Source organism: Mercenaria mercenaria, chromosome 5 (genome assembly GCF_021730395.1).
Source record: "Mercenaria mercenaria strain notata chromosome 5, MADL_Memer_1, whole genome shotgun sequence".
Lineage (NCBI taxonomy): Eukaryota > Metazoa > Mollusca > Bivalvia > Venerida > Veneridae > Mercenaria > Mercenaria mercenaria.
Genome location: NC_069365.1, coordinates 31204710 through 31220979, shown reverse-complemented (window position 1 = coordinate 31220979; position 16270 = coordinate 31204710). Strand labels below are relative to the sequence as shown.

Genomic DNA, 16270 nt, shown 5'->3' with positions numbered 1-16270 from the left:
GATAGTTAGATAGCTATCACGATAATCTGTAAACTTTCCAGGAAATGTGTGCATTTTTTTTCTGAAAACATTTAAGCAATAAATAATATTTTCTAGATATTTCTATTCATTTCCTGAAAATGTTTTAGGGCAAAATTTCGCGTTAATGCTTGGAACTGCCACGAGATGCTCGGCAACTATCACAATAATATTTTAAGCTTTCCAGCAAAGTTGTGCATTTTTCTGAAAACATCACAAAAATTATTTTTCTCGATATGCCTTTTATTTCCAGAAAACATTTAAGAAACGTTTGAAATATCGAGATAATTTCTGAAGGTGCCGAGAAAGGTAATCTACCTAATAAATGTCAGTTGTGGGCACTTACACAAAAGTATCGAGAAAATGTATCAATATAATATTTCCAGGAAACCTTCCACTATTGAGATAATCTTTCCAGAAAACTTCGTTTTATCAAGAGTATTTTTTGAAGTATCGCGAAAGCTACCTGGTTATCTAGTGTCAGAAATATGCCACCATAGATAAGTTACCACAAGCTTCTGTGTGATAGTATATTGAATTTCCTTCGTTTGTATCTTTGCTTCTTTCTTACAGAAAGTAAAAGTGTCCTGTAAAGTGTACAATAATACTGTGTATTAGAAGGGTCATTTTAAGTCATATTTACTGTAGCAAGTTCTTCAGCATATTTCAGTTGTAAATAACATGTTGTCAATATCTGTACACATATTCTTTGCTTAGATGATCACAAAAAGTAAACATTGTCACAAATAGAACCAACTTAAAATTAGCGAGCTGTTCTGTAAATGATAATAACATTGTTCAAACAAACATCATAATTTCAATTTTGTTTTTTCCAAAAAAAAAAAAAAATAAATTCGCTTGGTCCATATCCACCAGAAAAAGGACAAGTATGTAGTACACAAGTGCTAATTACTTTCAAAAGACTTTGTTTTACGTATTTCGACCAGGAATATAGTTTTTAAATATCTTGTCTTTTAATGGTAATCTGATAAAGTGTCTGGCCATCTTTGTCTTATTCATACAAAGACTATTGCCATGTGTTGTTATAGTACAAATATAAAATGCTGAATCAGAGCTAACGCTGGCCGAAATATGATTATAAAATTGCTTCTTTCCAGAAATGAAAAACTTACATTCCTTTGCAATATGCACTGTAAAAACATGTTGCAAAGTGTACGAAACATAAATGTCGTGTATAAATAGAGACATATCAATACTGCTGATTTTAAATATAATATCAAAAAGAGATATAGTTTATTACCAAATAACATACCATTAAAATATTGATTAAGACCCCAATAGTTTTTTCCTCATTGTATTTTTTGATTACAGTTTCATACGCATTTGTCCACTGGTTATCGTATAGTTCTTTATACCTCTCAGCTAGTTTAGTAGGTCGGTTTTTATCGCTGAAGTGTGCTATTTTTGGGGAGTTGTCAATTGGTAGGTCTCCCATTGATTTACTTAGTCTATAAATAATATTTGATATAATATTAATAAAAGTTATATGAAGATCCTAATCGAAACTAATCATAACAAACTCGGTTTGACTTGGTCTGCTCATAACTGGCAATGAAACGTACAACACTCCATAGGCTTATGCTCAATTTTATTGTAGTAAAATGCACCAAAAATATAGCAATAATGTGCCCATGTTATTGGAGACTTTTGTAAAGACTGCTGTTGTGGCAGCTGATAAAATCTGTAAGAAAATAAAATCTATCAGAAGATCCCTTAGAAACCAAGCAAAATAATACCACACTCTGTTTTATTGAAATACGACAACAACGAAAATGATGCAGACTCGGTTTGATTGAGCCTGTTCATGGACAGGCATGGAAATACATGTTACCATATACGCCCTCTAGCCCCGGGTTGAGCAGAACTCAACATTTACACATGCTAGAAGTACAAAAACAATTTTAGAGACATCCGCAGATGCGTTCATACGGCGGTGCACATGGAATCTTCAATGATACACTTGCGTGTAATTCCATTGAAAAGCGGCGTATGGTCCTCAGTTAAAATAATGGGTTTGCCCTAAACGAGAAAACAATAGGCAGAACTAAACAAACTGGAATTTAGAAAAGGGAACTGAGGTTATGGAGTCTGCATATCACAGGAACTGCCAAAAGACAAAATTAAAAAGCAGGCGCCATATCCAAGGGGTGAGCCTGTTCAGGAAGTGTAATGGAAGTGCAACACCCGCATGCCCCATAGCACCGGATTAAGCGGAAATCTATTATCCATAAACATTGAGTGGACTCCATGATCCAAAAGCACCAGAAAATATAACAACACTGAATCCAAGTACGTGGAGACATTTTTACGGCCGACAAACGGCACTTAAATATTAATGTTGAGTTATATAATAAGATCAATAAAAAAAATATATGCTACCATGTTGCTAGTTCATTCATAATGACTAATCGTCATTGGAAAACAAACTCCCGAATGAGATAGACATTAAAATTTATCTGACCTTTTTTTGGTTTCATCTAGTTCAATTTCTGTGAACCGCAGTTTATTTTCTGTCTCCTTCAGCTTGAGTTCCATTCTGTCATACGACTGCAGTTTGCGCTTGATCGTATTATCGTCCTGGTTAGGTATCAAACGTTTTGCGTTCGCGTTCAACTTCTGTTCTTGGAGGTGGATGTCCTTTAATTTGTCTATTTCTTTTCGTTGCTGTTCTATATGTAGTTTTAACTTGGAAATTTCATCCTGACATTTCGTCTCGGTTACTTTTATCTGTTTGTCAAGCTTTTCAATTTGTTCGTGAAGATTCACATTTTCAGCTTCAAGTCTTCTGTTTTCTCTTCTCTTTGATTCTGTTAGAAGCTGTAATTCAAATCACAGATTTATATTAGAACTTTATTGTTGCTGTTTTTGGGCCTAAAGTCACCGGTTTTGAACCCACTTCGGCAAGGAGCAAATGAAACGTAGCCAAATATGGTGCATTTCAGTGTGAAATTATAAAACATAGAACGTGACAGAATGAAAAATAGTATTCCGCGTTAGCGTCTGCACCATGAACAATGATTTCTTTTTAGCGTGTTGGTGCGTGCACCAAAACAAAATGAAATGTTTCGTTGTTTCTAGTCAGCGTGCGCTCCATTAGGAAAGATTTTGTTTTGATTTGCACATGCCAGGACGACACAACAAATGTGCTATACAGCCGCGCGCACGTCTACGCGTTGGCGAGCGGTGAAATGACTTATCAGACTTTAAAAATTACTTTATCGTTAATTGGTGAAATGTCGTAAATCAGCCACCACAATATTAATCGTACTAAATAGGGAAGTGTTTTCACTTAATATGTAGAATGGTGTATAATAAAGTTTAAGACAATATTCAGTGTGGATAAGTACATTTATCAATATCCAGTTTGCCACGTCTGTTGCTTCAGTTTCTGTTTTTTAGGGTGAGCCTTGTTGACTGACACTATCGATACAAAGCAGAGTCATGATATTCTCAATAAACCAAGACAAAACTAATGTTTTCGAAATTTTGTGTTATCTAATGGCTTTGTGCTGAATTACACATTCGGCAGATCATTACTGTACATAAGTATTAAATTATAAACACATTAATACTTAATATTTTAGAAGTCGTTTGCGTAGCATACGTCATAATGGGGTATAACCTTTTACTGTTTTGTTCACCTGAGTACAAACTGCCAAACTAATTTTTTTGTGATCACACAGTGTCCGTCGTGCTGCATTATGCGTCGTCCGTCGCCAACAGTTTTATTTTTTACACTCTACAGGTCACAGTTTGTACCATATCTTAATGAAACTTGTTCAGAATGTTACCCTTAATACAATCTTAAAGGAATTTGTTACCGGGTTATCTTGGGTAAAAACAAGGTTACTAAATTAGTAAATGGGTAAACCTTATTAACACTCCAGGGGTCACATTTTCTTATCTTCTTTAAAGTTTGTCAGAAGAATGTTTGGCTGTATAAAATAAAGGGCAAATTTTAAACCAAAGAACGTAAGGTCTTAAACTAGGTCAAGACAGCAAGTCATAGATAAAGCTTGTTAACACTCTTGAGGCAAAACTTTCTATTTGATTACCAATACTATCAAATATTTGTCAAAATGTTTGTCACCATAAAATAAAAGACAAGTTCCAACTAAATTTCCTGAGTTAAAAAAGCAGGTCACTGGGTCATATAGAAAAAACTTGTTAATACTTAAAGGCCACATTTTATGTTTGATCTTCATACAAATAACACAAATATTTTTAAATGTTTGTGTCTAAGACATCAAGGGCAAGTTGAGATATGATTTTCTAGGTCAAATCATAGAAAAGCTTCGTTTAACCTGAAGAGGCCACATTTTTCATTTGATATTCATACAAAAATTGTTAAAATGTTTGTCCCTGTATTGAAAACTGGGCTACTTGGTTTATTTTAAACTAGGTTACAAGATCAAATCATTGACAGACTTTATTGCACTATAGCTTGTCATAATGTTGTCTCTTTAAAACGTTGCTCATTTTTAAAACTGGACCTAAAATATGATACCACATTAGGACAAAAAAAACCAACCCTTTTTAACACTTTAGCGGCCACAGGTCCTTCTTGAGTTTCATAAATCTTTGGAATGTCCGTCACCACAAACTACATGTCAAATTCAAAACTTGGTGTTTTGAGTTCTTAATTTAAGTCACTAGGTCAAATCATATAAAACCTTGTTGGCACTCTAAAGGTCACATTTTGTAGCTGATCATTATAAATCTTTGAAAGAATGTTTGTCTCTATGAAATGTATGCCAGCTTGAAAAATGCATTGCCTGATTCCAAAGTCGCTAGTTTAAATTAGAGAACAAAAACTTGTTGAAACTCTGGAGGCCATATTTACTTCTTGATATTCATGGTACTTTGTAAGAATATTTGCCACTAATATAGCATAACTTAGTAACTTGATCATTTGGGTGAAAATCAAAGTCATTAGGTCAAGTTGTTAAACAAAACTTGGTTAATGATCGGAGTTATTAATGATCGACCTAATTTACTTAAAACATGATCTTTATGTATGTAAGTATATTTAAAAGGTCTACTTGTCAGAACACACTGGCTCAATTTCAAAATAATACCATAAACATTTTTAGTATGTAACATCCTACCAGTTTTCTTACAGGTGAGTGATCAAAGGTCAGCATGGTCTTCTTGTTTAATAAAAATGATATCGAATCGCTCCTTTCATTTCAAAGTACTCTCTAATTCTCTCTCACCCACGTATGCGCGCATTTATAAATAGCATTTTTGAAATAATGTTCTGTTAATTAAAAATATTTAAAGGACAAATGACTTACAAATGACTTACAAATTGTTGACGGCTGTAATTTTCAATTATCTGCACAGCTTCTCGTAGACAACTACTAACAGCAGATAATTTCTTTCGTAAATCGTCAGTTGATTCTTCCATGTTCGCTATTCAACAACTGCTATAGTGTATGTATTAGCTCTATGATCTAGTGTGAAATATAAAATAAGGTTGTTGTGTACAAGTGAATTGCAAACTATAAATGCAAAGATAAAGTAAGCATGTAAAAATTGGAAGAAGAGTTCGTTCTAATTGGAGAAGTAAACCAGCAAAGTTAAAGCATGTAACGTATGATTTCTGTAGTTCTTCAGTTACATTAAATGCTGATATAATGACGTGATTCTGGTTAAAAAAGAAATTGATTGATTTAGACTTTCTTATTGGAGAAAAATCACTTATTTTATTAAGTACGCTATTTCTTGTTTTCTGTTATAATTTTGCAGTTTGCTTTACGGAACGAACTTTCTTACTCTCTTTATGCGTTGAAAGTTGGATTTAAAATTAAATTATTACCTGTTTCCATATGTTTGCATGATTACGATTGAAAAGTCATAATTCAGGATTATTGCTCGCAATAACACAGTAATTCTAGCTTGCTCTAAGGTTATGAAGGTCAGACGTAAGTTATTTATCAAAACATCATTGGTATTACTGTGTTTGTTAAAGGAACCATATATAGAGTTGTCTGTTTTCCTCATCCATTTTTTGTGTGGTTTGAGCACATTTAAAGTTTATAGCTTTTAAATCCAGTCATCCTGCGGAGCGAATAATTTCGGAAACAGTCTACTAAAAAGTACAGTGAGGGTTTCTCTGTCACTTATCTCTGTTTAATATTACTTGTAGCGAACAGATCATCATTGATTTGAAACAACAAAATACTGTGATGGAATATTTACCCGCGTGGTGTATCAGGGAAATGATCAAAATGTATTAAGCCATATCAAATGAACAACACGGCGGTGGAAAATGTCATATATTGTTGGCAAAAATTGCTGTAAATCTATTGTCATGATGAACCTATGTCATTTGAAAAATCACATGCAGTCGCAAAGTAAGCTTTGAAATAAGACAGTCTGACTCCAATACTTATAAAACTGTATCAGTTCTCACTCGATGTAGGGTAAGTCCAAAACAACTGGGAAAACATCTAATGTTTTTCACATCTATATAAAGCTACAGTCACACATACGGATATGTCCGTGCGTTGAGGTACAGTGCGGATGGGAATGATCTGCGGCGGATTGGGCACGGATAAGTACGGAGCAGTAAGTCTTAGTACGGGAAAATTGGTGAGAAACGGGGAACAAAAAGATACAGGACGCGAAGAAGTACGGAAAGGTACGGCATACTACGTTGAACTACGTTTTACTGCGCCTGACAACTTGCCCAGCGCGTGGACGGATCTGCGGTGAACTACGTTGAACTACGCTTTAGTACGGACTGCCTCGGATAACTACGTTAAGCTACGGATCAATAAGCATTACTACGTTCGCATTAAGGTTTAGTATCGGGTCGGTAAGTTTCATATAAATTGGGCCACGTGTAGCAAGCGTTTTCATTACGATTATCTTTGACATCAAGTCAAACTACGGCAAGGTACGTTTTAGTACGGATAACTACGTTTAGTACGTTTAACTACGGATGAATAAGGTTCGGCCAAGTTGGACTAAGTCACGCTCAAATGGCTACGGATCGCTCAAACTTTTGTGCATGTTCAAAAGTTGGAGAAACTTGCAAGTTGGGAGTACGTCTTGAATACGTTTTGACCAAGTGTCAATACGGATTGATACGGATTATTACTTTGTGGTACGGCACAGGTATGGACCGATACGGATAACTACGTTTCTATCCGTGGCTAAACGTAGCTATCCGCGCCGTATGTGTAACTGGGGTATAAATGAAGATAGGTACGTTGACCCTGGTTTTATTTTTTTTGTGAAATATTAAAATGACGATAACATTTTGTTCAAACATATAAACCACATGTATGATCTTACTAATAATTTTACGTCGGGTCTACGTTCTTTATCTAAAGTTGTCATGGTTTACTGCATCGACGATCACTTAACTGAAACCAAGAAAGAGGACTACATGCAATGTAACAACAGAACAAAAGCTAGATGCTACAAAGGGACACACAAGTCTGTGCTAAAATTTTGACAATCGTTGAATCAGTCGAGGTTGCAAGTCACCGTAGCGGAAATGACTTTCTTGTGCATCTAGAAGCCTCCACTCCATATCCATAAACATCAGCTCCTTACAGGTAGTTTTAATTTGATTGAAGAAAGAAAACAGATTTAACTGTTATCCTGGAAGAATTGATGTATGCCATCTCATCGTTTGGTTTGTTACTACTTGCAGAGCTTTAGTACGTTCCAAAATGATCCAAACTTTTATTGATAAATAAGGTTGATTTGAAACGAGATTAATGTAATACGTTTAGTTATTAGAAATTGTGAAGTATAGACATTTGAAATATTTACTGTTGATATACAGTTGCCATTGGTCTCTATGCAGACATTGTGGATGAAAAAAAAAAAGAATGACTATCATCTATTATTTCTTTATTTTTCGCTATAAATACCGAGTAGTATATGTGAGAAGAAATTATTGCAGTAAAACCTCTCAAATCTTCAGAAATTGTCTGTAACTTTACAGAGGAAATACAACAAAAAGCTATTTCTGACACTGTGCAACTCCTTTGCAAACTACAGAAGTACAATCCGAATCGATATATAACAGCGGTGGCCACACAATATAGTCAATAGTTTCTCCCGTTTTTGTGAAAGTTTTGTATGTATCTGCTGAGAAGGTATCGCCATTTTTAGCTCCTCTTTGCAGTTGAAATTGACCTTTGTAGCCACTTATTTGCCAGCAAATTTCGAAGCACTTTCTGACGTACGGTTTTATCAAATCGTAATGCTTTGCAATCTCACCACGATTCGATTTGAGCGAATGACTGACGTATTTCTGAAACATTATAATATGTTTGTTCACATACATGTACTTTGTTTTCCAAAAGTAAAATATATATTTTTGAAATAAGATTATCTTAAAGTTACTTATAGTAAAAAAGTACCTTATAATGTCTATAACGCTATAATAAAAAAGTATAACCAATGAATCTTCTTTTAGATACAGTAATAAATCAAATTAATTAATTTACGCTAATTAATTGAGGTTTTACTTTTTAAAATACATTACACTACCAGTATATATAAAGGATCAGATCCCACAAAATGTTTAATAGTTAAAATAAGTAAGTACTAATATTAAAAGATTTTCTATTGCTTAAGGTATCAATAATGTACACTTCATATTTCCAGAATCAATGAAGACAGAAAAATAGCTACAGCTTTTGAACTTAACAAATTGGCGTTCTTTTAATGGAAAGATGTTTAAAATTATTTGCTCAAATGTCAATATCTATGTTCGCATAGAGTCTGAGAAAGTATAAAAGATACAGTTTCAGACTTTATACATTGACTGATAACAATTATATTGGGTTCATGCAGTGATATAAAGGTCAAAGCTCAAAGACGGGTCTTCCATTTCTTGAGTTCTTAGAGACTCAGTACAGTTCCGTCTCCAAATTTAACTGCATAGCGATTTGTCTCAATTTTTTTTGCATACCTATATGTCAGCTAAATTAGAATAACGCGGAAATGTATATGATTTGCAAACACGGCGGGGAATCACGTTACCTAAACAGTCAGGTGACACGGACAAAATGGAGTCAAGAAGAGCCAATTATTCCATTACTGACAGACGATACTACAATATCGACAAAACCATCAAATGGAAATTAAGGGTAAAAATGTAAAAAGATAATTTAACACGATTTTGAGCCCGCAGTGATAGACACTGACTCATAGATATTTAAAACTATAAGTAATTAAAACTATTTTCCCTCGCTTTAAAGTTACAGAGTATTGTAGGCATTTATAAAAATACAAAACTGCGATGTTGAAAAGAAACTTTTTCAGAGACCCATTTTCAGATGATGTTTCGGACCCATGACACCCACAAAGGTGTCAGCAAACTTAGACACTCGACAGCGTTTCTTTAAGTAAATACTAAAACAATTTACATGATTTACATATACCAACAGATTTAAACATTAAAACATTATTACAAATAAACACACGGGTAGAGAATAATGTTCAGTGCACCATCTTTATCAAATAGAAGTTTATTTACTTGTTACAAGTTGTCTTATGTCTGTAAAGTCTTGCGCAATACATATATACCTTTCCGCACGAACACTTCAGGTTTTTTTTCTCCTGTGTATCCAGCTATGTGATCGATATACAATTGCTGGCTCCTAGTTTCCATTCCGCATTAGAGACAGGCATACTTTGACTTTCTGTGTACGTTTGCATGTCTTTTCGCATCCGAGTTTGTTGGGAATGCAGCCCCAAAAACAGAACACTGATGTTCATTCTTTTCTTTGTGAGAAGTACACCTGTGATTTATGGAATTTTGCAAAGAACCTGTTACTGGCCTGGATTTGAATTTTTTTATTGACCATTGTGTCATCGAATCGCCAGATATATAAAAAGTCTTCAGTTGTCTTAAAAATGGTCATTTAGAAAGTGAAAGTTTGTCTAGCCCTTGTATTAAGATATTAATTTAAACATAATTAGATATAGGTGACTTTAAAAATAAAAATCTTAAAATTACCTATGACGCGTCATATTTGATATGCTGTAGAATCTTTTCCCGCAGCACATGTATGGAACCCTTTTCTCGTGCCTTCTCATGTGATCACTTAGGCCGGATCGGCTCTTGAACTCCCCCCCCCCCCCCCCCATGTTTTGCAAAAATGCTCTTTAAATGAGAAACTGTAGTAAACTTGGGTACGCAAAATTATGTATTCAGACAGAAGTTTTGTAAAGTGGAAAACGTGTACGTGAAAACCATCCAAATTTAGGGTGTACGTGAAAACCGCCATCATTTGAGAAAAATTCATTTTAGCCGCCGCGTAGCTTGACATTTTTTCTAGAAAATTGAGGAATATCATTTCGGAGGCAAACATTGTTTTATTTATTTACAAAGCACGCCTATTTGTGGTGATATTTATAACCAGCTGTTCGTGGAGTTCACCATTCTTGTTTTTGGATACTTTTCGTCAAATTCAATGAATGTTCTCGAAAAGTACAAGGATCTCAGCCTTAAGACAGGTATCAAAATAAATCGGAAGTAAGGCCGCATATGATAGGACACATGCCGACAAAAACAATATTTATTAAGTTCTAGAATACCTTGTTTTTAATGGAATAATTGGCTCTTCTAGACGCCATTTTGTTCGTGTCTCCAGACTGTTTACGTTACGTTATTCCCCGCCGTGTATAATTACTAGATAGTTGATATAAGATGAATATATCAAATTATGGAATGACTATATTCGTAATACTTTAAGATAATTAAGCAAGAATGAGTCCATAAACTGCATGATTAAAAACGCACGAATATTGTCCTCATCTTAAGCTGGTAGAAAAATATTGATCTATTTGGATAAGAACATGAACGCCGCCAAACTTGGCATAGTGCAACCGCTTGCAAGTTGAGTAGATTGTTAATTAATTAATTAATCTATGTTACTTAAACATGAAACGCTAGTTCAGGGTCTGCAATCATTTATATAACACGTTTACTAACATTTGAAGGTATTCAGAGTCAAATTACTCAATATTTTATTTACCTCAAAAGCAGATTCCAGCGTAGGATTTCTTAACCTGAAAAGTTTTTCTTGTCGGGCTTCTTCTGTATACTTCATAACATCCTAAGTGTGAATTAAAATCATCAAACATGAGAGATTGAAGAACAAGTATGAGCTCAACTCGAGGAAATTGCCTTTAGCGCTAAACACGGAATTTATACGAAAAAAGCTATAACAGTTAAAGTATAATGTATTGAAGTTCCTTATCGTTAAACAAGAATTGATATTTATGGCTAAATGTGAAAACAGATCAAAACGGGTTATTGAAATTTTAAAATTAAAATTGTTTCGTCTTGAATCCAAACTATGCCTAACTGCTACTGACGTAACTGATTTTCTTTAACCTTGATCTTTGCTGATTATAAATATCATAAACATTATCTAGGTCTTTTTGAATTGAGTTAGGTTTTCTTAAACTTACATAAAGTGTCTTTAGTAAAATGTTTACTATTTCCTCTTCGTTCATTTTCCTCTCTAATTCCTCAAAAGCTAGAGAATGGTGTGTATCATATAACTCATTATATGTTTCAGAAACTTCTCTTATCTGGGCACTGCTCTTTGCCTTTGAGATCATGAGGTGGTCGTCCGTTTTGTTAGGTTTACTGCAATTTGAAAAGTACTCTAGTAGTTTGCAAAACAGTTTAAAACATTTTATACGTAATTATATTTAAAATAAATTGAAAGGTCATTCGCCTATTCCGCTTTAATTGATAACTATTTTAAAAGTCAAATTTAACTTATGTCACTAAATTCTAGGTATGTTCTTGCATTTGTTTGTGGGTTTTTATCGCTCCGTCATTCATGTATGGTACATTCACGAAGTTATTAAACAGATCTACGTATTAAATACTCTATCTTTATCTACTGTTTAAAGTTTCGATAATTAGACATTTTCAAATTAAGACGAAGTGTAGTTTGAACACCCAGAGCGATCGATATTTCAAGAGACCATCTCAACATAATTATATTATTTGCTATTGGAAAAAAACATGGATATGACGGTGATAAGGTCTCGCTTTAATGTCTTCTTTTTGTGGTAAGAAATATGTTGGCTTCGTTTGTTCGTCCGTCTGTCCTTCTGTAAGTCAGTGAAAATTTGTGTTACACACATCACCTACAGTACAGTATTTAAGTAACTGTCATGAAATGGTATGGGATTGTTTTCTTAACATTAGGAGCTGCGCATAATGAGTTTTGTTTTAGCTTATCCGGCCAAAATGTGCCCAAAGTGAGCTATTGTTAAGCACTGTGTCCTTCGCCTGTTTTTGTTTGCCTTCGTCTGTTGTTAACAATTCTACCGTTAACAGTCTAGATGTCACAGTTATTGCCCGATCGTTATGAAACACAGTCAGAATATTTGTGTTAACAAAATCTCGACAGAGTTAGAAACTGGGTTATCTTGATTTAACACTATGAGAATAGGTCAAATCATAGGAAAAAAACTTTGTTTACACACTAGACGCCATTTTTATACCCCACCTATTTTAAACGGGGGAGGGGGCATATTATGTTATCCCGTGCGTATGTACGTCCGTCCGTGCAAAAAAATTGTGTCCAGTCTACATTTCTTGTTCTGTTATGTCGGGATTTGAGATATCTTGGCACAAATTACCACCATAACAAGAGAACGTTTCGCGTTCAAGATTCTTACCCCTGCATAAAATTTTTAAGCCCTAACATCACATAGCGGGGATGCCCATTTCCTATATGTGTTTATCAGATCTGGAGAGGATGATTGTTTTCTTAAAATCTAGACAAAGTTTGAAACTTCATTATCTGAGGTCAAAAGTGCATTTGAAGAGAAAGGAAAACATTGTGAAAATACTGTAGGTTATAATTTATATTCGATCTTTTAAAACCCTGGTAATCTGGTGTCATAAGTATTTACACCAAATCACAGAAAACATTGTTAACATTCTAGAGATTATGACTTGACCTAGAGACGAATAGTTTGACCTAGTTTCAAAGGGTTTGCTCTAGATTTTTTAAAGATAATAATTCTGACCAGATTTCACATAGATCTAATAGATATATGTGCTCTAAAGTGTTAATAAGGTTATTGTTCGATTTTATTTGACATAGTTACCTACTTTTTGACCCTTTTTCAAATTCGTCTGACATCAGAGTTGTGACCTATGGAGTGTTAAAAGTGAAATTGTAATCATCGAAAGACGATGACTGACGAAGAATACAGGGCGATCACACTAGCTCTACTGTTGAATAATATTTCAGATATGTAGGTGAAGTATTTTTGTTTATATGATAAACACAAATTTATTTTGACGGACTGACGGGTAGATGTAAAGATAAAGTCCATTCTACACATATGCGACATAATAAGCCAGAACCTATTACCGTAACAGGAATGTTTTCATCAAACATAAATTATAATTAAATCTTATTTTAAATATCGATCTTCCTAGGTATTCACATTTCAATTCGTCTTAATTTGCAAATGTCTTTTATGCTGTCTAAGGTGTGCGTCTCGGATTACTTTACTTTTTTATATACAAATCGATATAAAACGTTCTTTAAAGAAAAAAAAAACTGTTTTAAGGTTAAATCAATAAGAAATAAGTAGGCATAAAAATGCGACCTCTTATAAAGTAACGTAAGGTCCTTGTCGTATCGAAGACAAGTTTACAGATATAAGATGTACATAGTAACTCTGGAAATCATAAATATATTTATTAGATGTGTATTGTAGACTGTAGAACAATTCTCCATTTGTATCGTATCAGAATAACGGTAAAGTTTAACTCTAAGATCATATTGTAGAAATAGAGCATGTAAAATGAATGATATGTTATCGAAATTTTACTTTAAAACTAATACTACAGTTCGTTTTCGTAAACATCATGTTTGTAAACATTAAAAAATTGCGTTTCGTAAACTAAACTCAGTGTTCCATAATTTAGTGTGTCTTGTATATAAGAAAACGTGAGCTCAAACTAAAACAAAACATAATCAAAACGTAGAAAGGTCATTTTGTTAGAAGAGAAATTTTGATTTGAAAACAGGTAAACACGTATGACCTAGTAATCGAACTGTAGTATAGACTGCAAAGAAGTTTTATTTTCGGTCTTTATAAATACTACAACTCTTCAATTTTACCTAGTGATTGTTACAGTACCTTTTCATTTCCACTGCAATATCCAGTTCATTTTCAAGTTGCATAACTTGTTCTTTTAACTTTGATATACAGTCGTCTTTTGCTTTGATTTCTTCTTCATGCTTAGCTTTCAGAGTAAAGATTTCTTCGTTGGCTTCCTTGAGATCTCGCTTTAGTTTCAATACTTGTCTTTCTCGTAACTTTATCGTTCTTTCTAATTCCTGATTTGGATGCTAAAATAATTTTTAAGGCATCTAGTATCATCAATCATTTAGCTGCTGAAAGATTGTTTACTCGTTTGGATGAATGAACAGACTGATTTCTGTATCAAATTCTAGGGAATCGTAAATAATGGTATTTTTCTTGTGGCACAATGTAACAAACACGTAAAGTTTCTTCAACGTGTTGTATAAAAAAACATTAAATTATACACTGATACAAACATTTTACTTCACACTACGACCTTATTAACAAAAGCATGACAGAACCACCAACTTTTAAAATCATATATAATTCAGTGTTCGTCCGCGAAAGGTCGTGGGTTCTCCCAATCTGATGCCAGACACTTCATATAATTACTTATAGTCTTTCCAACGTGGTTGCTTTAAACTGAGGCTCCATTTAATATGCTTTAGGTACTACAAGAACTAGGAAACTTCAGAGATACTTAGTGTACTATTCTGTAATACCTTAAGTAACATTCTTTTGTAGGCCATATTGTGATTTAAAATAAATAAGATATAAACTACCTACTTAAAATTTGTTATCCAAGAAAAGATGAATGTAAACAAGTGTGTTAGACTCCTACATATTAAACTGTTTGTAGTAAAATAATGCTATATGCAAGTACAATATAAGCTACGTACCTCTACACTGGACCTGCAGTTATCCAACTGAATGCAGGACCATTTAAGACGATCGCAAACTCTATTCAGTTGGTCGTCCATATGACCTTGATCACGCCTATTTGCTCACTATAAGTGCACGTTAATAATCTTAAATTACGCGTACTTAGATAATAATGTAAATACAACGTTACTTTTATATACAATACAGTTTGTATACATGTACAAAGTAGAATTTGTATAAAAATTACAACAAGCCATGAAAGAACAGATCTATATACCTTTATATCGTTTAGTATCCAGTCCAATAAGATCCGCACCCCAAATATCTATTTGTGTAGTAGATTACGTTTAAATTTATCTTCCTGATCTGTTTTATAAAGTGTTCAGTTATTGTGGGCATTTTTAACTAATATCTGTATAAATAGAAAAAGTGGAAACTCCGCAGGTCGCTCAACACAACAAAAACGAAAATGTTGCAGGCTCGGTTTGATTGAGCTGTTCATGGACAGTAGTGGAAATGCATGCTACCGTCCACGCCCTCTAGCCCCGGGTTGAGCAGAACTCAACATTTACACATGTTAAAAGTACAAAAAATAATTTAGAGACATCCGTAGATGTGTTCATATGGCGGTGCACATGGAACCTTCAATGCTACACTAGTGTGTAATTCCATGAAAAGCGGCGTATGGTCCCCAGTTAAAATAATGGGTTTGCCCTAAACGAGAAATCAATGAGCAGAACTAAACAAACTGGAATTTAGAAAGGGGATCTGAGGACACTTGTTAGAAAGGTATATTGCGATATAACTGGGTTCCATTTTTCTCACATCAAAGGAACTTTCATTCATTGTCGTAAATATTCGGGCACGATCGGCCTTACCCGTTACTACTTATGTGCATATCAACTCACTTGGAAACGTTATCGAATATTAACCAAGATATGTCGAATACTACACATTGTCAAGTCAATTAGTGTACATTTGAAACATTAGTTGTGGGCCATTTACGAAAGGATTTACGTGATCAACTAAATAGAAACATTCTTTGTGAATTCACAAATAAAAATGTTACATGTTATTTAAATCTCACTTGGTCGTCTTATAAATACTTTAGAATTGCAGATTTCTTGATGATTCAAATATTTGAAAGTATATGCAATTTAATAACATCAAGGTAGCCAAACCATGGCCATGACTTATGATGTTGTTGTAATATTCGTTCTGATTATGTTTTCAGGAGATG

The 16270-nt window shown here is 33.9% G+C and overlaps 2 protein-coding genes across 2 annotated transcripts; both read right to left on the bottom strand.

Moving 5' to 3' along the window:
* Nucleotides 1–192: 192 nt before the first annotated feature.
* LOC123558287 (uncharacterized) lies at nucleotides 193–6514 on the bottom strand. Its single transcript, XM_053544508.1, has 5 exons — nucleotides 5348–6514; nucleotides 2501–2856; nucleotides 1292–1487; nucleotides 528–605; nucleotides 193–222 (listed from the first exon to the last, which is right to left on the bottom strand). Exons 1-5 carry the CDS (start codon nucleotides 5447–5449, stop codon nucleotides 193–195), a joined length of 762 nt encoding a protein of 253 aa, XP_053400483.1. The 5' UTR covers nucleotides 5450–6514.
* Nucleotides 6515–7908: 1394 nt separating this feature from the next.
* LOC123558855 (uncharacterized) lies at nucleotides 7909–15261 on the bottom strand. Its single transcript, XM_045350702.2, has 5 exons — nucleotides 15048–15261; nucleotides 14203–14414; nucleotides 11491–11671; nucleotides 11052–11132; nucleotides 7909–8317 (listed from the first exon to the last, which is right to left on the bottom strand). The coding sequence occupies exons 1-5, from the start codon at nucleotides 15126–15128 to the stop codon at nucleotides 8024–8026; spliced, it is 849 nt and encodes a 282-aa protein (XP_045206637.1). The 5' UTR covers nucleotides 15129–15261; the 3' UTR covers nucleotides 7909–8023.
* Between the last annotated feature and the right edge of the window lie 1009 nt (nucleotides 15262–16270).